Here is a 27,584-nt window from a genome sequence, read left to right as displayed (position 1 = left end):
ACCAACCACCTCCCGCAGCCGAAGCGGGCGCTCAAACCACCGTTAATGGTAATTACTTTTAAGCAATGATAGGCCTTTAATTTTATAGTTTAAAGCAAAATAATGCAACACTTTATTCTTGCTCTAGAAACACAAGGAATTGAAGGTGTTCAGAGAAATTTTAAAGGAAATCTGAGATGGTTTTTTTCTTTAATGTCCTTCAAATTTCGCCTTTTTTCGAAATTCTCGTATTTTCGACGGTTTCAACGTCTAATTAAAAATCATCTGCCCTTTCTGGGACTACGAATTTTCTCCAGCGATAGTAAAAAGAGCGAATTAATACTAAGAAAAATTTCAGCTCCAAGTTATCACCTATTCTTGCCCCATTATTTTCCTAAAAACTATCTTTACTGAAATGCCTTATTTTTGCAGCAATGTTTGCGATTCTTTCCTGCAGAACTATACAAGCTAAAAAAATAATTTTGCATTGCTTCCAACAGGAAAGCTTGCATACAACTCTTTAAAAAATAATCAGGTTCCACAAAAATATTTTTATTATCTGCAGGGATCCAAACTAGCGATTTCGTGAAATCGACCTTTTCCAGCTATCGGGATATACGATGTTTCTCCAAAAAAACTACACACTTTCTTGTCAAACTAATTACGATTCCCTCCCGTCGGCATATTTGCCCATCACAGATAAAAATTTTATTGAAAACAAAAACTAGTGATGGGACCTCGATTACCGTTGTTATCCGAACACACCACCCGCCGCGTTGGCTGAGTGGGTAGGGGGCTCGGCTGCTGTGCCGGAGTTCCCGGGTTGGAATCCAGCCGCGGTGGCCGCGTTTCGATGGAGGCGAATCGCAGGCGCGCCCATGAGGTGTGCGATGCCAGTGCACGTTAAGGATCCTCAGGTGGTCGGATTCTACTTTCACTCCCACCGTCCTCAATTCCCTTACGGCGCGGTTCGGGTGTCCACCGTGAAGTGAGACAATTACTGCGCCATTTCCTTTCCTTAAAAACCAATTTTCAATTTTTACCAACTTTCTACATTAACGTATCTGTTCACGTAGTTTTCTCTGACCCCTGTTAGCTTGCAAAAAAATTGTATCCGACGAAGCATCACCGGAAAAGGCCGTCATGCTCGAAGAAGCACGCCATCAGATACACCGAGTGCAAAAACAGCCTATTTACGAGATTCTTCTGACTTGTGGCCGAGTTTGCATCGGGCGAACGGGGTGTAGCTTCGGTTTGGTTTAGGTTTGGTTTATGGGGTTTAACGTCCCAAAGCGACTCAGGCTATGAGAGACGCTGTAGTGAAGGGCTCCGGAAATTTTGACCACCTGGGGTTCTTTAACGTGCACTGACATCGTACAGTACACGGGCCTCTACAATTTCTCCTCCAAAGAAATTCCAGCCGCCGCGGCCGGGATCGAACCCTGTCTTTTGGGTCAGCAGCCGAGCACCATAACCACAGAGCCACCGCGGCGGCGGGGTGGGGGGTGTAGCTTCAACGAAAGGGCAAAAAAACAGTCAGTGACAATCCGGAACAACGCAAGCAGAAATCTGTCGGAGCACTGCAAGCGATATGATCGCAAGAACACATGCAGGTCACGTTCACCGACGACTACATTCTTGGCGTGGGCTTATGACAGAACAGAAAGAGAAATTATCGAAGCGTTTTTCAGAAATAAAGCAGGCAGCGAGTGCGTCAGCACTGGCTGCCTGTTTTGGAGTGTACCTTTTCTAGGCCATTTGTAGTGTACCTTTTGATGCAGCCTTGTGTTTTTGATTGTTTCATGTTAATCTCGGTTGTAAATATTTTACCCGTTTTTACTTCGTGTCACCGCTGTACTGTTTTTACCTTAGGGCTGTATACACGCCGTGCTTGTTATCGGTTTTACTCCTGTAGTTTTACGTTTCTTGATGCTTCATGTTCACCTTGTTCTGGATTGCACCCCTTTTTACTTACGACTTTGCTGTATTATATTTTTACCCGTGCGCTCTGTCCATCCTGTGCTTGATATGGTTTTTGTTTTCTATGATACATTGCCTGCGTATCCGCTCCGTAGCGCTTAACCTTTTTAGCCTTCTTTTATCTATCTAAGCTTTTCTTTAATTCAAGGATTTCTGAATCCGTGCTTAGCGCGGATCTGCTTCTTTAAAGACCACTTTCCTGGAGAAATCCTGTTTTATGCTTGTCATTTTGATCCGGCTTTTCTCCAGTCTCCACCCTGCCATTTATTATCAACCTTGGCCGTTTGGATTACACAGTATCTCATGTACTGTCATCATTCGGTTTGACAAAAAAAAAATAAAGCTTGTTTCGCCTCTTGCCGTTTCATAGCTGCTTGGTTACCACGTGGTGATGGCCTGCTATAAATTCACCGTCTGCAAGCTTCAATAAAATCACTTGGTAGGAGGCGGCCGCCACCTGTCGTTTCGTGTCTTCTCAAGCAGTCTCATCCACAATGGGCATCTTCAAACGGCCACATATAGATATGAAAAGCGACAAAATTAAACTTGTTAATAGGAGCACGTTCTCTTGTGTTGTTCTTGCATTACTTTAGTGTTCACTGCAGCAGCTAAGCATTGAATCGATTGAAGTCATGTAATTAGCGGGTTGATTGTCGTTTTCCTTTTTATACCGTGTCGCATAGGCACAAAAACGTTATTTTGGAAGCAACAGTTTGGCATTCCCTAACTGACGGACCTGTTTAGGTACTATTCAGTTTTAGCGTTCAGAAACAAAGCATGCTTGCTACAAGCTTCATTTCTTTGTCATGTCTTCACTCACAGGCTTTTCGGAGAACTGACGTTGCGCCCCATACACAAGTGACAGAACAAGACCGAAACCTTTTCGTGACCTGCACACAAGGGTATCACTTATTAAACACCGCGCAAGCAGAGGCTCAAGTCGCCTGCAAAGATGGTGCATGGGAGCCACCACCGCCTTGGTGCACTGAAGGTGAGTCAGTTCGTTACAACAAAAACGAGAATGCCAAAACCGTTCAATACTTCTACTGGTCGCGAAGATTCACCGTAGCGCTGTGGGAGAACTACCGTATTTACTCGATTCTAACCACCGTTTTTTTTTTAAGGACGCGAGGCCTGAAGTGGGGGGTTAGGGGAGGGGGTAAGGGGGGTGGGGGTATTTCGATTCGAAAAATCTAAAGTGACGCCGTCACCCCCCCCCCCCCCTTCCCTGTTGGCAGGATCGGTCCACAGCGGCTCTGTGGTTTCAGTGGTCTTCAGCAAGCGTGATTACTGTTCGCATGAACTTCAACGTGTAGGCAGCCTCTTAGAAGTCAAGCCAGCCTCCATTAGGGCTGTCAAACAACTGACACCAAACTAAGCAGCGGCGTGCCCGTGAAACCTAATCCTTAAACTAATAAACTATGCAGATTCTGTCGCAGATATCCCGTCAAAAATGCCCGCGTTTAGAAAACAAATGCGCAGCATGAGTGTTCACGACTGAAGACCTATTAACTTCCGCGGTTCTATGCGAGACGTTTGCATACATGCTCAGTTGTTAGCTTCATCACCCCGGTGAAGCTACATTTTCACCCGCGGCTATCTGACAGCAGCTTAATTTTGACGCTATTTTTCAAGAACGCTTCCCCTTCCGATTCTGAAAGGGCGGAGAGGTGCAAGAAACACGACTGAGCTATCTATGGCAGTGTTTGTGGCTGGACCGCTGCCATTCCGAGCTGAACTCGGACGTTTGATTGTCAGCTGCCTAAATGAGGACAGTGCGCAATGGACGACGACAATAGTGTCTTTCATGCCTTCCCTGTACAACACCGTCGAAATAGCATCCGATTATTGTTGCGAGAAGTTTTGTTGTGAAAGCAACACTACTGGAGCCCAGCTCGGCTCGTCGCGTATGCTCGTGGCGCCATGGCTACCAAACGACCTTGAGTCGCCGTTGCCTAGCAACTGCTTCAGCTGCGCTCCAACAGACGGCGCCGCGCCGCTGCCATCTGCGCGAGAGGTTGCTCGGGAAGAGCAAAATCCCGACGGGTGGCTGGGATAGAAACAGCCACCTTCCAGTGCAGAGGTGCATCGCACGACTGCTGCGCCACTGCGCTGGTAGTGGTATATGAGGACTCGCCGCCATCTATGAATCTTAAGTAGGAATTACCAATTCAGCATACATGGACATTAAGCCACTAAAGATATCATGCCACACAACTAAGGAGGAGTTTAGTGCCCCCTCCAATTGAAGAATGAACACCTGCTTTCGCTGGACTACTCGGTTTAACTACGAGGCCTCTTAGAAAAGTATCCGACCATTGGTCGAAGAAAAAAAACTGGCATAACTGGAGCGTTGGAAACCTAATCACCCTCAAAGCAGTCTCCTTGGGACTCGACACGCTTCTCCCAGCGGTGCTGCCATTGTTGGAAGCATTCCGAGAAGGCCTCTTTCGGAATGGAGTTCAGCTCAGCTGTTGTTGCAGCCATAATGTCCTCTTTTGTCTGAAATCGCGTTCCTTTCAATACCTTCTTGAATTTGGGAAACAGCCAGAAGCCGCAGGGGCCATATAAGGAGAGTAAGGAGGCTGTTGAACTATAGGATTCTTGTTTTTCGCCAAAAAAGTCTGAATCAAGTGCGAGGAAGGTGCAGGAGCATTGCCGTGATGGATGCGCCAATTTCATGTCGACCACAACTCCGGTCTCTTGCGCCGCACAGCATCACGTAGGCGACGAAGGCATCCGTGTAGTGCTCTTCGGTGATTCTTTGGCCCTGTGGTGCGTACTCGTGGCGTACCACATCGCGTGGGTCAAATAAAGCACTCAACATCACATTGACGTTGCTGCGCGCGTGGCGGGCCTTCTTTGGTCTTGGTGACGTGGAATGCTTCGCTTTGACAACTGGGATTAGGTTTCCAGGTCGTACGCATACACCCAAGACTCGTCACCGGTGATTATGGTGTTCATGTAGTCGGGGTAACTGTGCTGAATCTTCCGAATGGTTTCCACTTAGCTGTCGCCCAGTTTCTGGCAAAATTTGATGCAGTAGCGCTGCTTCAGTCATTCCGCCATTTTGCTTGCTATTAAAAACCCACGAGAGCACTGCGCACTACCTCATTCAAACGCTGCGTCCCAGCGACTGACGCTATCGGCAGGCGAGAAAAAATTTGATCATGAGCACGAATGTTCTTTGTCGGCTGATGCAAGCGCGTTTGGTTCATATCCATCAGGTGCTCGAAAAAAAAATAAGGTCGGACACTTTTCTAACAGACCTCATATGTTAATCCCCTATCAATTTTTTCTTCGAGTTTAAAGTTTGACGTCAAGTAACACAAAATGTGTTTCACATAAATGACACGCACCTAATATTTCATGCTTTTCATGCTTTTATGCTTTCAAGATTCATGCTTTTGTGATAATGGGCCAAACGTGGCAAAAAAATATTTTAACATATTTAACCCAGCGATTCCGGGCGTTTCAACGGCAATAGAGAATGTCGCCATCTGAATAATTTTCATTTGTTCTTTCAGAATTACATGAATTGCTAACATGCTTGAGAAAACTTTTTTTTTTCAACATTTTTTGCTAAGCAAAGTCAGAATGTCTGCTGCTAGAGATGCACGCAGGAGGCCTGCTAAAAGCTAAATTCTTGCAAACACTAACCCTAACGACAAAACAGCCCAGAAATTTTTCGGCCGTAATGCTACATTGGCAGGAGAGGGAGTATATTAGATTTTCGCTCATGATCAGCGGCAAGCGCCGGAGTATTTGCTTCAAGTTTATCCTCATTGGACATGATCAAAATTAGTTAAATTCAGGTATGCTAAGGTCAGTTTTTTCGCAAAAATGTCCCGTTCTTTTTTCGCATTTCGCATTTCCGCAGGAAAAGAACTTTTTGTGTTGATATCCTGGAAGTTCATAACTTTTAAATAATATTTTCAGTGCGCGGGCAGATCAAACACATATACAGTATACTTGTTTTAACAGCTCGCTGTATTGGGGCTTGAGCCCCCCCCCCCCCCCCCCCCCTGAAATTTTTTCGAACTGTCATTGACCGCTGACCAAAACAACCACCGGCGCCGGAAGTCATTCTGGATTTTGTCACTTACAATGTCTTTTTCAGACTGGAAAAGACATTTTGGCGCGAGCATTGCTAACTCGGGTTGGATTTCTTGGCAACGCCCATGCACCTGGAGTCACGTAACGCATGCATCAATTAGCATCATGATCAAAATTACCATGCGAATATGAAAATTTTGAGGACATCAATAACCGATCTTGATTGACCTTGCTTATTGAAAGCCCTGCCCACGCGGTGTTTCGCAACATGCGCATTCAGATATTGGTTATTGACACTTGCGGCAGCATTCGTGGCTTTCGTTTGTCCTTCTCTTTCGTTTTTAGCTAACTACTGTTCCTTTTTCTTTGAACCAAAGAAATACCCTCCGGTAATTATGGGTACAGAATAATTGTTGCCGTGCAGGCAGCTAAAAAATACGTATTTTCTTATGGATTTCTGCATTGCTCCTCTATTATTCTAGCCATATGGTGCTGTCGCGCCCGCAGCATGGCCCAAGTACATATCGCGACTTCAGCTATCATATTTTATTCTTGCCTGGATTGTCTGCCTTTCCGTGTGTAAAGTTTACTATCTGTGATTGCGCAAGATGTTTATTTGCCTTGTTTGACGCATTGTTTAGAGTGAATTTTGCTTAGATACGTAGATTCAATGCAGACATGCGTGTATTTAAATATCTTGTTGCGAGGTTTTCTGTATACGAGGTCTGTTAGAAAAGTATCCGACCTTTGGCCGAATAAAAAAAACTGGCATAACTGGAGCGTTAGAAACCTAATAACCTTCAAAGTAGTCTCCTTGGGGCTCCATATGCATCTCCCAGCGGTGCTGCCATTGTTGGAAGTATTCCGAAAAGGCCCTTTTCGGAATGGAATTTAGCTCTGCTGTCGTTGCAGCCATAATGTCCTTTCTTTTCTGAAATCGCGCTCCTTTCAATGACCTCTTGATTTTAGGAAACAGCCAGAAGTCGTAGGGGGACATATCAGGAGAGTAAGGAGCCTGTTGAACTACAGGAGTCTGGTTTTTCGCCAGAAAAGTCTGAATCAAATGCGAGGAATGTGCAGGAGCAATGCCGCGAGGGATGCGCCAATTTCTTGTTGACCTTAATTCCGGTCTCTTGCGCCGCACAGCACCACGTAGGCGATGGAGGACATCCCTGTAGTACTGTTTAGTCATTCTTTGACCCTGTGGGGTGCGTACTCGTGGTGTGCCACACAGATGGAGTCAAAAAAGCAGTCAGCATCACTTTGACATTGCTGCGCACTTGTCGGGCCTTCTTTGGTCTTGGTGACGTGGAATGCGTCCTCTGTGACGACTGGGATTTGGTTTCCGGGTCGTACCCGTACACCCAAGACTCGTCACTAGTGATTACTGTGTCGGTGAAGTCAGGGTAACTGTTTGTGGAATCCAGCATCTCCTGTGAGACTTCAACACGAAGCTGCTTTTTCTCCACCGTCAGCAGCTTCGGCACGAATTTCGCCGCAACTCTCTCTATGGCCAAATCTTCGGTGATAATGGAATGTGCAGAAAAATTGCTGATGTCCACCTCTTCCCCAATTTCTCGGATAGTCACACAACAGTCCCGCATCACCACAGCGTTCACTTCGGCAATTACCTGGTCATTTCGGCATGTTGATGGCCGGCCGGAGCGTGGCTCTCTCTCCACGGATGTGCGGCCGTCTTTAAACCAGTTGCACCACTGCTTAATCTGTGTGCTGCTCATAGCATCATCACCGAAAGCCGTCTGAACATTTCGAATAATTTCCACTTGGCTATCGCCAAGTTTCTGGCAAAATTTGAGGTAGTAGCGCTGCTCCTCTCGCTCCGCCATTTTCCTTGCAACAAAAAACCGACGAAAGCACTGCGCACTCCCTCACTCAAACGCTGCTTCCCAGCGACTGACGCTATCAGCAGGCGGGAAAAAATTCGTGCATGCGCACGAGGGTTCAAGGTCGGCTGCTGTAAGCGCGCTTGTTTCATATCCATCAGGTGTTCGCAAAAAAAAAATAAAGTCGGATACTTTTCTAACAGACCTCGTACATACAATGACTTTGTTTCCACTGACACTTTTATGCGAAGCATATTAACGTAGGTTTCGGGCCTTCGCTCGACGCCCGGCGGTAGCCACCATTGACCTTCAAGTGACCTTCAAGTAGGTCACGTGACATGACGTCACGTGATGACGTCACACCGGCTGCAGATGGGGCCTCATATCGCGCCGTCGGTCGCCTCCCGGCGGTGGCCACCATTGACCTTGAAGTGAGATCACATGATGTGACGTCACGTGATGACGTCACACCGGCTGCAGATGGGGCCTTATATCGTGCCGTCGGACGTTGCCCGGCGGAGGCCTCCACGCTTCGGTTCGCGCCGTCGCGGGCGACGCGGCGGTGGCGCCACCATCGCTGCATCACGTGATATGTGACGTCACGCCAGGGATGATGCGGCGCGCGCCCGCCGTCGCGTCAGTCTCTGCCCGCAACCGCGCCAGCGTCTTTGCGCCGGGCGTGTATGCGGTCAAGATGCCTCCAAACGCTAAGGGCATGCTTCGCATCCACTGGGCTTAACCTTGATAAGCCTCCAATTTTTTTGTCCTTTATGAAGTAGTATCTTCGCATTTCTAATGATCCATTTTATCTTCGCACTTCTAATGCATATTTTGCCGAACTCCTCGTTTATACATGTGCTCGTTGTTCTGACTGAAATTTCGGTGCAATTACTCGCAATACGACAGCTGCGCTGTCGTATTGCGCACACTGGAACGAAGGACAGCGTCATTGAGATTTTTTTTTTGCCGTTGCATATGAACAAAAATGTAGACTCTTGAACGACAAAGATTCATTAAATTATTTGTCCTCTATACTTGCTAATTTCATGGCCTTTACGTTTTTCATAACAGCGACATGCACTGCTTTGCAGATTTCGCGCTGATAGAGTTCTAGACTTCGTGTGATATTTTCTTTATTTATTAAATACGCAAAAGCATAGAAGCATTGGTATCAGTTATGTCTGCCACGGCTTTTAAGGCATACGAATGCATTCTTTTATTTTAAAAAATATATACTTCACTTGTCTACAAAGTCCGTAGCGTTATCTAACAAAGTTTTTCGATGGAAAATATCCCGAGCAATATTTCTGGCTACGCCACTGGTCTCAGCTATGCTAAATCTCCCTAATGTAGCATCCCGAGCATATTATAAATGCCTTGGGATATCGCAGGGCGTTAAGCCGAGCCATGCTACCTTCTCTGACTGCGAGTGCTGCGTCTAAAAATGGTACAGGTGGATGTTCATTCAAAGGCAGGTATTCATTGCTGCCCGCTCCCATATTACGCGGTTGACTGACTCGTTGGAATTTTCGTTTTCAGTGGAGACACCTCTTCAGAAGCGATGGTTGAGCTGAGTATTGAAAAACCCACTTTATGACACGAAGAACTGCTTTGGTCAGTCATTCTTCATCTAGCTGTTGTATGCACGCCAAGTGTCCGAGCGTTTCGAGCACAGCTCGTGAGAAGGTTCGATGTCGGTAGCTAACATGTGAAATGCATGGCTAAAAGAGCCTTACGCAGGTTTCATTAAGTCTCCAGCAAAAAAAAAAAACATAAAATAACCGCATATGTTGGAAGAAGCCGTGTGCTTCCCAAGTGGCAGGAGCACAGAGTAAAAACGCGGCAGGTTTTAGTAAGACTTACCATGCATCTTTCTTGCTTTGCCTTACAACTGTAAGAATCAGCTGAGCTTTTAAAAATCCCAAGGTATTTCTCTCGGCAGAAATGCGAGTGAGAGGGAGCTTCAAAAAAGAAAGGCGCTTCCCACCTTATTTTCCTACCCGCGCTGTTGTGTCACTACTTGGCGGAAAAGGATGTGAGTCACTGTATGATGCTCAAGAATGTTTCGGCATTCGAGAGTGGCGTGAAACCAAAAATCTACATATTTTGGCAATTTCTACTCACCTCAAAGAACCCTTAGTTGACGAAATCAATCTAGGGTCCTCTACTATAAGGCGACTATTTCTCTTTCCCTCCTTTCACCCCCTCCTATATTCCTTTCCACACGGCGCGCTTCCGGTGTCCTCCCTGAGTGAGGCCGTTACTGCGCATTTCCTTTCCTAATAACCATAACCAGTCATTACCATTGTTGAACTATTGATATATCCCTTTCATGAAGAGCTGCCGCGGTGGCTCAGTGGTTATGGTGCTCGGCTGCTGACCCGAAAGATGTGGGTTCGATCCCGGCTGCGGCGGGTGAATTTCTTTGCAGAAGAAATTCTAGAGGCCCGTGTACTGTGCGATGTCAGTGCACGTTAAAGAACCCCAGGTGGTCGAAATTTCCGGAGCCCTCCACTACGGCGTCTCTCATAGCCTTAGTCGCTTTGGGACGTTAAACCCCATAAACCAACCAAATCAACCAACCTTTTATGAAGGCCAGCAAAACTGAAGGAGCTACGTTGCACTTGCTATTTCTTTCGAAAGTGTATCGAATGATTTTCCGCTTCCTTGAGTATTCTGACTGTGCCAGTACCGTAGCGCCATTAGACTAGGACGAATAACCTTATATCGACCATAGACCACAGCAAACTGGCCAGGTGACCTCGACTAACTGCTGGCATTTTTTGCTTCAGCTAGTCGCTAGCTGTTAGGTCAAGCGAAGAATAATTCTTCAAAGATTTACAACGAATTTGTAGTTTGAAATACTGGGCTTTCTGAAGTGAAAAGATAGTTCTTGAGACATACCATTGCTATTAGTCTTGACCTTCCCTGAAGAGCCCGAATGGCTGTCCGCTGCTCTATATTACCTATATTACCGTGCTCCAGCCTGTCCGTAACAGATCTAGAAGACCACACGACATGTGCACCGCCGAGTAACGTGTGCCTAGGCCTCTGCAGCGTGCGCTCGTCAGCTCCGGGTGTCTGCCTGGCGCGTCCAATAGTAGTTTTTTTTTTTCAGGACTAAAGAAGTAAATTGGTTACGGACAGCATAACTGGCTTACTGAGCGCTGGGTGCCTGCACTCCCCGCGGCGGAAAAAGTAGAAGACAGGACACAGGCAGTCTGAGAGAATACGACAGATCGAATAAAACATATATATATATATATATATATATATATATATATATATATATATATATATATATATATATATATATATATATATGGGAAATTAAGAAACGCTTCTTTTAAGTAAACATTTATTGGGAGTCGGCGTTTCGGACAGAGCCTGTCCTTTTTCAAGACTGAAGTTACATGGTTCTTGCTTCTCTTCTTAAAGGGTCTTCATCTGTACAGGTGTTCGACACATGAGCCAAAACAAGCAGACGATGCAGGAGGAAGAATGGCTCAAGGGACAGAAGAAAAGAAAAAGTTAACAAAAATACACAAACGGAACAGGGAGGGGGGGAGAGTAAATGTCGCCGCCCGCCACCCACGTATGCGGTCGCGGGGAGAAAGGACGAAAAAAAGGAGAAGAAAAGTGAGAAAAAAAAATTGCGCCTCTCCCGTAACCGAGAGTAGAGTAAGCATGAACTGTTTACGGGCCTAACACAGGATCCATTGCTCGGCTTAAGCAGCTTTGACGGTGGCGGCATTGAAATCCAGGACGATGCAGAAGCGTACGCGGACACGACGAGACGCAGGCCTGACAAGAACGTATATGCAGCGCGTTCGAATACTCCGCGAGCGTGTATACATCTAGTGCACTGCACGGGCTCGGGCCAGCCCGAAAGCCCGGGCCCGGCCCGCGGGCCGGGCCGGGCCGGGACGTGATTTATATTGCCGGGCCTGGGCCGGGCCCGGGCCTGAAGTTGCGGGCCCGGGCCGGGCTCGGGCTTAAAGCTGCGGGCCCGAGTCGGGCTTTGGTTCGTACAGAAACGGCTGGTGTCCTACTTTTCATTCGCTATTGCAGAGTGAAGTGCACAACTGCGGCATTAAAGCAGCGACACGGATGAGCTATGGGTTATAGTACGCGCCGAGAAAAAAAAAACTAAGCTTTATTCATTGACTTATTTATTTCCTTATTTCCACGCCGCGGTGCAGAACGAGTAAAATTCAACCGGCCTTAATTGACCATTGATCGTTCGTCATCCCAAAACATACCTATACACTACTAGAAATGCATTCGGGAAGAACGTATCAGTTTAGGACGCTTATAGTCTTTAAGCACATACCGTGAAATACTCAAGCCTTTTAGATTTTCGTTTCTGCTGAAAGGCGACCAGTTCGGCTGTGAGGTTAACCTATGAGGTCGCGTTCACTAAAAGAAATGTGATCCCACTGCTTTCTAGGCAGCTTTAATATTTATACCTTGCGGGCGGCAGAATATAACTGATTAAAATCAGGGGGGAACGCAAAGTAGACTACTAAGAGTGTATGCGGCCCTTTTTATTTAGCTCTCGGTACTTCCGAGTTTATCTTTGCCCACCTACACGAGATCACTGTCCAAAAGACGGGCCTGGCGAGCACTACTCTTCATCACTTCCTTCTGGGTTAAAAAGAACCAACTTTCTGAAAGCCAAACTGCGGTTTCAGAACCTTTGTCGGCCAGTTTCTTATCGGTGTAGTAGCGGTCTACTTGCTCAGAGTGAGCAGTATACCTGAAGCGTTACTGTGAAACGGGCCGGGCCGGGCCCGGGCTGGGCTTCACTCCGGGATTCACGGGCCGGGCCGGGCTCGCTAGAGCGATAATTTAGCGGGCCCGGGCCGGGCCCGGGCTTGAAGCCGCGGGCCTGGGCCGGGCTCGGGCTTCAGGTCTCGGGCCCGGGCCGGGCTCGGGCCTCAGATTGAGGCCCGTGCAGTGCTCTATATACATCTGCCTGCCAGAAGGGGAAAGGGCATGAAGACCCTGCGGCCGGTCTTTTACATGCGTGAGTGTAGGACCGCAGCGCCATCCTTGGGGAGCGCACGAAAGCAATTCGAGCTCCCCTCTTTCTCTAAGCGGCCTTCTCTCAAAGCCCCTAACAGATCACGTATGACAACGAAGTGTATTGTGGCATGTAAATGCTTTTTTGCACGCGTTATTAGAAATCGGAAATTATAATTCCGTGCATTATCAAATGCACAGCTCGACTGATATCTGATAAACATTGAGAAGACACTGGCAGCAGTTATTTTTTGTGACTCGTTTGGAGAGCAACCGGCGCTTGCATGCCGGTCCCGTAGGAGGGCTTGGAGAGTCTCGTTGAATCTCGGCAAGTCGCGTACGGTGCCCGCATGTTCTCGTTTCGGAGCCCTGATGATGGCTCTCGGTCTCGGCGTGACGTCACCACAGTGCCGACAACGGGAGCTAAAAGCATTTCATGCTTAAAAAAGCGGGAGGGGAGAATGGACGGCGAACTTAGTCCCAACACAGCGAGCAGCTAGTAAAATGTATGGAGACAGACAGTGCCCGAAGCACAGAATAGATTTGAGATGCACTCAAATGTTGTCCACTTAAGCGAGTAAACAAATACAAAGAAGCAAAGAGGGGGGCGGGGGAACTTCCGCCATGTGTAACTCCTTTGGCAGGATGAGTCAAGGCGGAAAAAGTGGAATTCAACTAGGCACACGTGGGGTGTAGATACGCTCACATGCGCACACCCACAGAAGCAACAAAAAAAAAGAAAGGAAAAGAAAAGGCCGGAAACGGAGGCGACTTTGGGGGAGAATTGTCGCGTGGGGCCACTGTGAATGGCGGGAGTGCTTAAGATTCTTTCATTGTGCCGCTCTCGTCAAGATGATCGAACGGGGGAAGGTAAGAGCGCGGTGTGCGATGAAGACATCGGTGTAAGCGTATGGGGGAAAGGAACGGCCGAGGTTTGTCAAGCCGGCACTGCAAGGTCAGTGCTGGATTTGCAAGGGGCGTATTGAAGACAAAGCGCCCAGGTTCTCATTAATGCCTTGGGCGATTGTTCCAAACTTATAAATAAAGTACGACTCGCGTTGCTCCCGTTCCCGGGTGTTGTTGAACCCACCCTGTAAGACTGTTAATTTAAATGCTTCAAATGGGTGTTTTTTGTCATTAATGTGTTTTGACAAGGGGAGGTTAGGTAGAGACAGGACATGAGCGCGGTGGTTATTAAAGCGAATTCGTAGAGGGTTAGCCGTCTGTCCAATGTACTGCATACTGCACACACCACATTCTAGGAGGTAGATAACGTTGCAGGAGTCACAATTAAAGTCGCCGTTGATTTTCCATTTAAAGCCTGAGGCTGTGCTTATTGCGCAGCTTGTTGTTTGCATATGTTTGCAGACCTGGCATTTACTTTTGGCGCAGGGTCGGCAACCCAACCCCAAGTGCTTATGTGTTTTTGAGTGTACGAGAATGTTTTGAATGTTTTTCGGTCGTCTGTAGACTACGTGGGGGGGGGGGGGGGGGGGGAGTAGTGAAAATTTTGGCGAGGCGCTCGCTTTGTTCGAGTATGTTGAAATGTTTTTTAAGGATTTTGTTTGCGTTGGGGGGATTATTTGTGAAGGTGAGTACCAAGTTTGCCCGGTGATCTGTTTCTTCACTGCGTCGACGTCCATCTAGTATTTCCTCTCGGTTCAATTTAGATGCGCTTTGAATTGCATCGTCGACAATGGCGGGGGGATATCTTTGCTTGGTGAGGACTTCTCGCATGCGATTGGAATTCCTCACGAAGTCTTGATCTTGTGAACAGATTCTTTTAAATCGATGTGCCTGAGAACTTGTTTTGGAGTGACGAGGATGACAACTTTGAAAATGTAAGTATTGTTGACGGTCCGTCGGTTTTCTATATACGGTGGTGTTAAGTGAGCCTTCCTTTACCGAAATCTCGACATCTGGGAAGTTAATTGTGGTGTGGGAGTACGCGTGAGTGAACGATATGTTGGGGTGGACAAGGTTGAATTGTTCAATAAATTAAAAATGTCAGTCCAAATTAAAAAAATGTCATCTAAACAGCGTTTGTATAGGATGGGCATGATGAGAGTTCAAAGCTCAAAGAGTTCAAAGCACAAAGAAACAAAGTAAACAGCCTACTGCGCTACGAAAAAAGAAGGTATTTCCACAACTTGTTCAATACTGAAGTAATGAAAAAGCCTGACCTCGTTTGGCAGCACCTTAATCGCGTTCTCAATCGTAGCCCTGAATGTGCAAGCAAAACACACTCGATTACTTTAGAAGGCGAAGTAATATCAAACGCACGTTTGGCAAATTCATTCAATGAATATTTCGTATCGCTATCAAGCAGTACTCATGATTCAAGCTGCGTGCAATATTTAGGTGCAGGGACGAGCGACAGTGCGTTTTTAGCGCCAACTGATACAAATGAAGTTTTCAGCACTTTCATGTCAGCCAAAAATAGCAACTCATGTGACATTGACGGGCTTCAAATACGTCCGGTCAAACATGTCTTAGACCTAATCTCTCCTATACTCGAACATATTTTTAACCTCGTTTTTCAGTATGGGATTCTTCCTAAACAGTTGCAGCTTGGAAAGGTAACAGTTTTGCACAAAGGCGGTAACAAAAACGAACTCACAAATTACAGGCCTATTTCAATTTTGCCAGTTTTTTCAAAAGGTCTCGAAAAAATAATCCATTCTCGCGTAATGTCATTCGCAACAAAACATAAACTAATCACAGATGCGCAGTTTGGGTTTATGAAAGGGCTGTCTACCGAGACAGCCCTTTTTTATTTATTTATTTTATTTATTTATAAATACTGCGGTCTTGAACTACAAGACCATCGCAGGTGGGTACATGATTTGTGTAACACCAAAGGACAAAGAAAAGGAAATACAGCAGAAAAGGCGTCACAGCAACGAAATTACTACATCACACTGTACTGTATCAATTCACAACCTCAGAATATATATACTGCAGTCATAGAGCCAAGCATATAATTAAGTAAATCTAAACAAATTACTCATCAACCGAACATTCAAAATTTCTTCACTTGTTGCAGCAGCTCCTCAAAATGGGACAAATTATTCTCTTCGACTATATGACCAGCAAGGTTGTTCCATTCGGTAATGGTTCTCGGAAAATAGGAATATTTGTAGCAGTTCGTTCTTGTGGATAAAGGTTTTACGGAAAGAGAATGTCTCAGGCGTGTTGCATAACCACTAGAGTAACTAACAATTTTCGAGATGTCAATGTTGTATTGCCCATGAATTAACTGGAAAAAGAATTTCAAACGACAGATACGGTTTCTATCAGTAACGGTTGGTAAGCCACTCTTTTTAATAAGATTAGTGATAGAGGTGCGGCCATAGGAATTATAAATAAATCTTACTGCTTTCTTTTGAATCCTTTATAATTTGTTAATGTTAATCTTGGTATATGGGTCCCAGATCATTACGGCATATTCTAAGATTGGCCGCACAATAGAAGGACCCAGAAGGAAATAATATTAGACGCTTTAGAGCGAGAAATGTGCGCATTAGGCATATTTATAGATTATTCTAAAGCCTTCGACACCATTAACCATGATACCCTGTTATTAAAGTTGCAACATTATGGCTTCCGGGGCGTTTTTCTTCAGTTGCTAAAATCCTGTCTTCAATACCGCCGCCAGCAAGTCATTATCAATGATCATTTGTCTGATGTACGAGCAGTTCACGCAGGAGTACCTCAGGGAAGTATTTTGGGGCCTCTGCTGTTCTCTTTTTACATCAATGATCTGGTAAACATTGACAACACAGCAAAATTCATCATATACGCTGATGATACCAGCATACTTTTAATAGGGTCTGATGCCGAGCTTCTTATCTCACTCGCAAATGTACTTCTAAGTAAACTACATTCTTGGAGTATCGTTAATTCGCTTGCCATAAACAACAGTAAAACAAAAGCTGTTTTTTTCAGCCCGAAAAACCGTAGCATACACACGCAGGCCATACTCCATCTCGGCACTGCAAATATCCAGATAGCGTCGCATGTTAAATGTCTTGGCGTTTTGTTCGAAAAAAATATGACCTGGAATGCTCACATAGATGCAGTTGCAACTAAAATTTCTCTCATTACAGGGATCCTGTGCAAATTGCGTTATTTTGCTCCAGTTTGCATTAAACGCCTTATTTTCAGTGCCCTTTTTACTTCACATATTAACTACTGTCACCTAGTGTGGGGTACAACTACTTTGTCAAATATTACTAAACCTCACATCCTACAAAAAAAGTCAATTCGTATAGTTGCAAACGCTACATACGATAGTCACACTGCACCTCTCTTTAGGGAACTAAACATTATCGCACTTCCTGACATTTATAAAACAATGCTCCTTAAGTGTTATTCTAACGGAATTAAACAGAATAAAAACATTTTAGGCGGCATAGCAAACCTCATACCTAAACGAAAAACACGGAATACCCGCAGTACTGAACTGTGGGAAATACCTCGAGCACGCACTAACTATGGTTACCAGATGCTACGTAATATGCTCCCGTCGCTTCTAAACAAACGAGTTGTTTCATAGCCACAATACTGTCTTTTTCTCTTTTTTTTGTGAATATGTCACAGCCACAATAATTGCACTTTCTACCTTTTCCTGTATTGCACCGTACATTGTATACTTCATTAAACACTCTCCTAATCTTGTAATTGTCTTTGCTTATGTCTTGATTTTGTGCCACATCCTCCCATGTCTGATGCGTTGTTTGTATTCTAGTTTTGTTGCCAATGCCATCTTTTTAGGGGCCGTGAACACCGTCAAGCCCAGTTAGAGGCTTTTTGTTCACGGTCCTCAGCATCTGTAATGTTGATGTTGGAATAAAATGATGATGATGATGATGAGAGAATCTTGCAAAAATTTATATTCAATACTATGCATGAAGATGTTGGCGTAGGTGGGGGCCATCATTGTACCCATGGCTGTGCCATTAATTTGTAAGTAGTGTTGATCGTTAAATTCAAAGTTGTTGTATTCGAGTACGATTTTCGCAAGTATTTCTAAAACACGTGGGGCAGGGGACTCCTCTTTTCTATCTTGCTTGTATGCTTCGGTCAGAGATCTGATGCCATCGGAATGGGGAATGTTAGTGTAGAGTGAGATTACATCTAATGTTACCAGAAAGGCTCCTTCCGGAAGTTTAAGGCCTGCTATTTCGCGAAGGAAATGGTTTGTGTCTCGTATGTAGGATGGGTGTGTTGTTGGAATATGCCTGATTAACGTGTCAATGTAACTGGAAATTGGTTCCGTAATCGTGCCAATGCAAGATACTAAGGGCGGCCAGGATTATCCTTTTTGTGGATTTTCGGTAGTAAGTAGAATCGACCTGGCGACGGGTGTGGTGCGGTGGGGGTGTGGTGCGCCGGATCCCACCGGCAGCATGCGGTTGTTTTTTCTTCTGCTTTTCTAATCAATTAACTTTAAGCGATATATTCAGTAATATTCTAAATCGAACAAGAGCACAAAATAAATAAATAAATAAAAAAAATGCACTGTGCCTCTTGGTTTCTGTGGCTGTTGCCTTCTCTCATATTTATAACGCGCCCCTTGTAAGGGATCGATAGTGTACGCGGGGTCATCGGAACGCGGCTGGGGGCGCTCAAAGCGAAGCGTCTCCTTTCTTGGAACGCGGCCGCTCGCGAACGCGCCGGGAACTACGGGTGTCCCCCCGCCCTGCATTACCGATTCGCGCACGTGCTGGCACGAATGTGTATTTGTGTTTGTTTTTATTTTTATTTTGTGGTAGAGAGGGTGGTTTACCTTGTAGAAGCCGGAGGGCTGGCCATGCCCTTGAAGAGCCAATTATGTTAAGAGGGCAACATGATTGGAAGCTACCAAATGTGGGCCGGGCCTTTAGGGCTTGAAAACCGGGCTCCGGCGCCAGAAAAATGGTTCTGCGCTAAGGTGAGATGCTATGCATCTTCGGCTACGCCGAGTAGGGGCCTCCCCTAGTATTAGCCAGTTCCACCTTTCTGTTGTTTTGTCTCTTTTTGCCGTTTAATTTGTCTCGGGTGCCTTAATTTGTATATGCTGTAAATATCTGTATATAAATCTTTAAGTTTCCCTTGATCTCTGCGTGTCAACTCATCGTGAGAGCGTCTCTGACGGGGCACCCCTGGTGCGAAGAAATAAGCTTCAGTCTTCCAGTTGGAACAAACCGTCTCTGGCGGGGCACCTCTGGTGCGAGGATAAAGAACCTGGCGCAGTCGACGAGGATCCTGCGGCCATCAGAAGACGGCGCAGGAAAAAGACTGAAGGCAGGGAGAAAGGCGACGATCAGGCAACAGCAGCGTTCGAGAAAGGACCTGCGGAGAGACGGCGGCAAGGACGCAAGGACCACGGCAGTAGTCCAGCGACGCGGGACTGCATCCGGTCAAGGAAAGGAGCGCGTCGAGAACTTGACGGTCACCGGCGGGTCACAGCAAGTGACGACAACGTGCACAGGACCAGCGGCGTGCGACAACTCATCGCAGCGTCCGGTGAAAGTGGCGGTGGACTGCGACGCCAAGGAGCTGGCAATGCGGATCGACGCATCGAAACTGAGTTTCCTTCGTCGCATTGTTAGCGTCCCTGTGCATGTGTTCGAGCCGGTAGGACAGTTGAGGAATACAGACGGCGGTATGGAGAGTTATCCATGCCGGCCCTCAATTGATGTGAGGTACCGAGTAGAACTGGCGAAGGCGCGCTTAGCTTATTTTCAGGCTGAACTTGCAAAAGTGAATGGAAAGGCGCCGCTATGCGAGGAAAAACCTCCGGATTTGCAGGTGTTCGAAGCAAGGCGCCAGCAGCTAGAGCTCGAGCTGGCTAAGCTGAAAGAGTCTAGGAGAGCTAGTGAACTAGCTAGGGGGAACTGCTCCGAGTCCAGACAGCCTGCGCTGGAAGGCAAAGGCTTGTGCTCGTCAAGCACAGGTGAAGGAAGCAGCAGCCAGGTGGCTGCAAACAAGAAGCCGATATGCAAGAACGCCTCTTCGCTAGGAAAGGCGGCGAAAAGCGCAGGAAGTGAAAATAAGATTCCTGAAGGGAGCGAAAATGTCACAGCTCCTCCGCCACCGCGAGTGGCTAGCAGCGATAAGGAACAACCAAATTCCTATGTTCCGGGGGCAATCGAGACCAAGCTGTCCGATAGCAATCAGGGCTGCGATATAATTCCTGCAGGCTCTATGAATGAGAGTGTGACCTCCGACACGGAGCTAGTGTCAGGAGGAAGTATAACGTTGCCGCAACGGCAGACGGTGTCGGGCAGGTGGCAGGAAGTGCCTCGTAGCGTCAGTCATGGCAGGAGCGTTCCATCCGAGCCAGAGAACGGAGGTGGGCCTGTTGTGCCTACCGGGCGGAGGGCCGCGCAATTGTCGAATGCACCCGATGGGCGTCCGACCAGGTCCTTCGAGGAGAAGGAAATACGTGACGACTTGACTCAAGGCAAATTCGGATCAAGTGACTACGAGTCACCTCATACAGCCTCAGAGTCAGATGATGCCGTGAAGCCGGCAAGCTCCTATAAAGTAGGGAGCGGCAATTTCAATGTTTGCCCTTGCAGGAACGGTACAAATGGCTCCAAGTGAGGCAGAGTAGCTGGAGGCAGGTGCGTGGCCTTCACGTTGAAAGTTAGCGTGTGGAGCAGTACGTTCCGTGCTGCAGTACGCCAAATCCCGTGTGGCAAAAGCGGCCGCACTGATATGATTAGACTGGACAGGGGCTATGCTCCTTACGCAGCACGCGTCTCGTATTGGTGCGCCGAAGAGAGCGTGCCCTCAAGGGCGTCGCGTGATCAGGGATTTGGACCCATCGAGTACCACAACGTTTTCGATCCTGGAGGGCAGCAAGTTTTTAGTTATCACCCCATTGTGGCGCCAGCCTAATGAGTGAGTGACCATCAGGCGTTAATCGGGTTGATTAACACGTAGTGGCTCGAACGCACACGGAGACGCGCGGTGCGACCAAGGAGGCTCACGTGGCCGCTTGCGGACCCAATATGAGTGCCAATGAACGCTCCGGTTGCGAGTGTCTCTGTGCATGTGTGCCCATTCGCGAGAACGAGTGTGTACTTGGAGGTGGTGAATTGGGTGCAACCCACAAACTTGGACGCCGTTTTACGGCGCACGGCAGGCATGCCACTGTGTGTATTTGAGTGTGCATTTTAAGGCGGAAGCCTTTAATGTCTCATCGTTGTAAGCAGCAGTTGTCGACAGAAAATGTCACGCTTTTCAATTGGTGGAAACGGTCGTGACGTCACAGTGCGCGAATTTCAAACGGGGCCAATTGTACTTTGGCTAGTAACCATGCAACCAATTGAAGGGATCGTATAGTGATGCTCCAATTAAATGGGACTCAGCTCAGTTAATTGCTTAATTACTCAATTAGCCTAATTAGCTTTACTAGTCAGGCCATATAAATAAATAAAACCGATTAAGAAATTGGTCGAGCTCAGGAATCGAACCCCGGTCTTCGGCGTGAGAGACGAGCATGCTATCCACTCCGCCATGCCAGCTCGATGGTTTGGAATGAACAAAGGCGCTTCTAGTGAATACGGTGTCTTCACTCACTCTCATCCTCCTCCATTCCCTTCCCGCGAGGTTTAGGTGTCAACCGACAAATGAGAGACAGATACATTTCCTTTCCTCAAAAACCAATTTACTGACGAGCGAGGCGTAGAACCGAATGGGCGATGGCGTTCTATGGACTCCTTGGCAGCGTTGCAAAACGCTGTCGCGTTCCACTCTTAGGGGCATCAGTGACCACACTTTAGGTCAAAAAAGTGCCCCCCTGTATTTTGTGAGACAGTTACTGCGTAATTTCCTTTCCTCAAATACAATTTTCATTTTCTTCATTACGGCTCCTCTTTAACTATCTTCTTTCACTCCCACTTCCTCCCTTCCTCTACGGTGCGGTTCAGGTGTCCACTGAGATGACAGAGAATTACTGCGCCATTTCCTTTCCTCAAAAAGCGTTGCGTTCAAAGGGCAAGGCATCGCGCTGAACGGGTGGTGTTCCCTGGACTCCCTGGCAGTGCTACAACGCGCTGTCGCGTTCCACTCCTAAAAGCGAAGCTTAAGCGTCATTAATTAGCAGTTAATTAGTATTCAGGCATTAATCAGTAATTAACCATTAATTAGTGATTTGTCATCACTTAGTAATTAGTGCTCAATTATATGTGACGCCACCGGTGCCACAGAAACAGCGAAGGTGGTGCGGAAAACGCTTTCGCCTCTACCCACTTTAGACAGTCAAAGTGCCCCCTGAATTTTTGCTTATGTTTCATTATGTTTGCTTATGTTTTGTGTGTGCCCCTAAGCATTTTGCGTAATGTTGTGTTGGTGCCCGTGTGCATTTTTTGCTTTTGGTTTTGTTGATGCCAGTGCTGGTGTAGCTGTGGGATGTCACCCACAGGGTAGTTTTGTGACCCGTACCGATCCCTTCTTTGTTGTAATTCTAAAAGTGGCATTTGAGCCCTTTGTAGAATCTTGGGAAGGGCGTGTAAGGGATCGGTAGTGTACGCGGGGTCATCGGAACGCGGCTGGGGGCGCTCAAAGCGAAGCGTCTCCTTTCTTGGAACGCGGCCGCTAGCGAACGCGCCGGGAACTACGGGTGTCCCCCCGCCCCGCGTTACCGATTCGCGCACGTGCCGGCACGAATGTGTATTTGTGTTTCTTTTTATTTTTATTTTGTGGTAGAGAGGGTGGTTTACCTTGTAGAAGCCGGAGGGCTGGCCATGCCCTTGAAGAGCCAATTATGTTAAGAGGGCAACATGATTGGAAGCTACCAAATGTGGGCCGGGCCTTTAGGGCTTTAAAACCGGGCCCCGGAGCCGGAAGCGGGGTTCTGGGCTAAGGTGAGATGCTATGCATCTTCGGCTACGCCGAGTAGGGGCCTCCCCTAGTATTAGCCAGTTCCACCTTTTTGTTGTTGTGTATCTCTTTACTGTTAATTTGTCTCTAGTGCCTGAACTTGTATGCAATGTAAATAGCTGTACATAAACTTCAAGTATTCGCCTTACCCCTGCATCTCAACTCCTCATCGCGACACCGTCTCTGACGGGGCACCCCTGGTGCGAAGGAACGCTTCAGTCTTCAAGTGAACAAACCGTCTCTGGCGGGGCACCTCTGGTGCGAGGAAGGAAGATAGAGAACCTGAAATTTACTCCCCTCATTCCGTTTCCGTTGTTTGCTTAATTGCTTAGCGAGGGCCTCGGTTCTGGCAGCCTTGTCGAGGAAGCATAAGAGGGTTCTCACACAGCTTCCACCCTCGCCGTTCGATGACGTTCTACGTCACATCAGCGGTAACTACGGACGTGCTACGTCCGCCGCTTAAGAACGTGGGTGGCGCTCATGAACACTCTCAAGGCTAGGTAGCAGAAGATTTGACTGCCGTCGCCGTAGCTCAGCGGTAAAGCACCGGATGCGTAATTCGGAGGTCGTGGGTACGGATTCCACCGGCGGCATGCGGGTGTTTTTTCTTCTGCTTTTCTAATCAATTAACTTTAAGCGATATATGCAGTAATATTCTAAATCGAACAATAGCACAAATAAATTAATTAATTAAAAAAAATGCCCTGTGCCACTTGGTTTCTGTGGCTGTTGGCTTCTCTCATATTTATAACGAGCCCCTCATTGCGTTTCCGTTGTTTGCTTGATATATATATATATATATATATATATATATATATATATATATATATATATATATATATATTATGGGGACGCCTTCGTCCCCTGCGTTCGCTTTCCCGCAACGCACTAGTTCCCTGTGGTTAGCTCCCCCGCAAAGCACTCCTCTCGGTTCGGTTACTTTTAACTAACAGGAGAGGGCGCTCGCGTCGCAGTGACACCAGCGCCATGGATGGCGTTTTGCTGCGCGCGCGGGGGATAGCCGGGTCTCTTCTCGTTGGGACCGGGAACGTTCGCGGTCATTTCGCGTACCGCTCCGCTCTTCGCCGCGGGCGCCTTGTGGTCGGAACACGCTCCCGCCACCCCGTCCCGTCTGGCCTCGGAGCTTATCCCTCTGCCCTACCGTGGGCGAACGTTCGCTCGTAACCGTGCTGGTGAGTCGGACATCCTCGATTCCTCAGTGTATTTTGTTGCTAGCTGGCGTTATTGTTGCTATAGCAATAAATGCCTTGTTTGTGTCAGCCAGTGCGCCGTTCCTTTGTTCCCGTAGAGCAAGGCCCGCCGTGTTCGACGTGCGCTCAGTAGCGCTCACGATCACGGGGTGGGGTCCGCGCGGTTTTGAACTGTGTCAGCCGTGGTTAAACGGGGAGAACGTCTTTATCTTCCCCATTTTCAACCCGATATCTGGCACCCAACGTGGGGCCTGCTCTTGGAACATTGGACGACTGTCTGTTCGGTTCGAGGAACGCTCTTTGTCCGGATTTGACAAGTGGTAGGCCTAGTGTGAATTTTGATCGCTAGGACCTGCGGCATGCTTTCTTGAGTGCGAGGTGTATTGCGCTGCAGCATGTTTGAATTTTTCGACATGCTCAGCATGTTTTCGTCAAGTTTTCTTAAGTTTCTTCAGCACGAGAACCACTTGGTCCGCATCGAGGGAGCGCGAGGCCTAGCGCCCTCGGAGTTGCCGAGCCCGAAGCGAGTCAGTACGGAAGCCGCGTGGGTGGTCCGAGTTTTCTGCATATATTTTCTCGTTGTCTCTTTTTCGACTCTGGGAGTCGCGGCTCCGGGAGCCAGGTAGCCTGGGGCCACGGGTGCCGCTACGAGCTCGCTGGTATTGCAGCTCGGCACCGGGCGCTCCGACACCGTCCGATACGGTGGGTGCCGATCACTCAGAAGCTGCTTCGTGCAGTGAGTGGGTTAGGACCATTCCACAAAGCTGATGTCTCCTCGCGGCTGCGCGCACGAAACCCGTTTCGGGTCTTTCTTTTGTTGGGGGTCGTCGACCGTCACAATGGCAGTGAGGCTTAAGGCTTTTCAGAGCTGCCTGCACCATGTCAAAAGTGACACGACCACCGGACCGTGGTGTTGAGAGGGGGCGCACTTTGCTGGCCGCCCGTTTTTTTAACCTCGCATGAACCGAGAATTCTCGTTCAACTCAAGAAAGGGCTTTGTTCACTCGAACTTTGCGTTTTACAGCCGCCCGACACGTTTTGCTAGCGAGTTGAGCATTGAGCCACGAGGCCCTTGTGTACGCCGTTTCTCCTCCCGTGACCTACGTTAAAGGCATGCGGAGTGTGTTTCGGAAATTTTGCAGATCCAGGGGAGCCACTCCGGCTTGCTGTCCTGTGCACATCGTCTCGCTGCCGCCTTCTGCGACGGAGTGGCCTGTATCCTGTTCGCCGCATCCATCCGGGCCAGCCGTGGCGAGACCAGACAGCAGCCACCTCCGGCTGCTGTTACCGTGGCGACTACTGCAGGATCCTGGCCTGTAGTTTCCAACCGGCCCTCCTCTTCGCGGGCCTGCGGACACGTAGTCCGCGGGCCAAGCGAGACGTCCCAGCGGAGACCTTCACGCCGCCTTCGGAATACCGCGGAAGACTGCGTGCAAGCTGTCGGCGTGCCCTCCGCTGCACGACCTGCCTCAAGCGCATGCAGACCGGCAGACTCCTTAAGAGCATGTAACTTGCAGGCGCGGGGGTCTATTTAAGGTTGGGGGAATGTGGGGACGCCTTCGTCCCCTGCGTTCGCTTTCCCGCAACGCACTAGTTCCCTGTGGTTAGCTGCCCCGCAAAGCACTCCTCTCGGTTCGGTTACTTTTAAAACTAACAGGGGAGGGCGCACGCGTCGCAGCGGCACCGGCGCCACGGATGGCGTTTTGCTGCGCGCGCGCGGGGGATAGCCGGGTCTCTTTTCCTTGGGAACGGGAACGTTCGCGGACGTTTCGCGTACCGCTCCGCTCTTCGCCGCGGGCGCCTTGTGGTCGGAATACGCTCCCGCCACCCCGTCCCGTCTGGCCTCGGAGCTTATCCCTCTGCCCTACCGTGGGCAAACGTTCGCTCGTAACCGTGCTGGTGAGTCGAACATCCTCGATTCCTCAGTCTATTTTGTTGCTAGCTGGCGTTATTGTTGTTATAGCAATAAATGCCTTGTTTGTGTCAGCCAGTGCGTCGTTCCTTTGTTCCTGTAGAGCAGGCGCGCCGTGGTCGGCGTGCACTCAGTAGCGCTCGCGATCACAGGTTCGGGTCCGCGCGGTTTTGAACTGGGTCAGCCGCGGTTAAACGGGGAGAACGTGTTTATCTCCCCCATTTTCAACCCCATAATATATATATATATATATATATATATATATATATATATATATATAAGAAGGGGGTGAAGATCGGATGGATCCGGTAGAACATAAACGTAATTCGGTTGACACACGGTAGAAAAACGGTAAAAAAACGGCAACTTTATTCATAAAGTTGTTGTTTTTCTACCGTGTGTCAACCGAATTACGTTTTATATACAGGGTGTCCCAGCTAACTTGGACCAAGATTTTAAAAAAACCTAAGCGTTCTTCAGAACTGAAATCACGTGGATGTTGTTAGGGTTTATCTAAAATTACAGCAACATTTTTTTGCTCGTCTCATTTTAATAATTAGTCGAAATAAATAAATTAACTTTTTCAATATAGCTTGAAACTTTCAGGCGTCAATAGAAAAGATGTGGAGCTCCACAAGTATAGTCCAACCCAGGCACTTCCAACAACACAGACTTAACGTGGCCGTTTTTATTCGGGAGAAATGAAAGCCCGCGGAGTTTAAAAAATACCACGTGACAGCGCGCTCCGAGCGCCCGGATGCGCAGCGATTACCGCGCTCTCATCCGTGCTTTCTTAAAAATTTTACATCGCTCGCTTCGCGCCTTTCGTGCAGCCAAAGACAGGCTTCGAGTTGCGCTGGGTTCCAAGTAAAGCCCCATTTGGTTCGGGCGGCATTTCAAAGAAACTGCGGCTCCCGTTTTTCAGCGTAATTCACACGACGTTATCAACCTTGTCGTATGCGTCTTTGCTTCTTGGGATCTTGCTCCCAAATTCGAACTCATGAGATTGTCGTCGTTCCTCCGCATGCATTCTGCTAACGTGAGAGCGCAATTATCGCCGCAGAAACGGGAGCCGCGCTTTCCTTCAACGATCACCAGAACCCACTAGCGCTTAGCTTAGAACCAAGCGCAACGCGCTTGATTCAAAGATAAGCGCTAGTGGGCAGCACGAAAGGCTCGAAGCGAGTGATGTTTTTAACAAAACACGGATGAGAGCGCTGCAATCGCTGCGCGTCCGGGCGCTCGGAGCGCGCTTGCACGTGGTATTGTCACGTAGTGGTTACTGCAGTCCGGCGAACAGAAAAACAGCGAGAACGTCTTCGAAACGAAACTCTTTATTCGGGCTCACTTGCGCCCGCAAAGAACTGAATCACTCGGCGGCGGCGTAGCAACAAGCGTGCTCGGCGGTCGTCGGACAGAATGCCCGCCGCTGTCGGCCGTGCTCTTTTTAAAGCCGATAGCGAATCTTCGAGATAAAGCTTTAGAAGTTACTAGAACATTCTGGCACAAACTAGAGTCGGCTCCGTCCGGATGCGATCCATCGAGATAATTCTAGGCGCGTCTTGCGTCACAAACGAAGCGATAAAGCGGCGTGCCGGCAGCCTTGAAGCATGAACAAATAAACACAACAAACAAACCCTACAAAGACTCGCGGCAGTATTTTTGAAACTCCGCGGGCTTTCATTTTTCCCGAATAAAAAT

The 27,584-nt window shown here is 47.9% G+C and overlaps 1 protein-coding gene across 2 annotated transcripts in view; it reads left to right on the top strand.

The window, feature by feature from the left end:
* Nucleotides 1-27,584, top strand: part of LOC149352617 (sushi, von Willebrand factor type A, EGF and pentraxin domain-containing protein 1-like) — a 236,746-nt gene that overhangs the window by 135,336 nt on the left and 73,826 nt on the right. For both annotated transcript variants that reach the window (XM_089581799.1, XM_089581798.1), the window contains one exon: nt 2,782-2,950. In XM_089581799.1, the coding sequence (XP_089437925.1) occupies nt 2,782-2,950 (169 nt within the window). The remainder of the gene's footprint in view (nt 1-2,781; nt 2,951-27,584) is intronic.

Source organism: Amblyomma mixtum, chromosome 3 (genome assembly GCF_055824585.1).
Source record: "Amblyomma mixtum isolate Tamu chromosome 3, ASM5582458v1, whole genome shotgun sequence".
Lineage (NCBI taxonomy): Eukaryota > Metazoa > Arthropoda > Arachnida > Ixodida > Ixodidae > Amblyomma > Amblyomma mixtum.
This window is presented reverse-complemented; position numbering and strand designations above follow the sequence as displayed.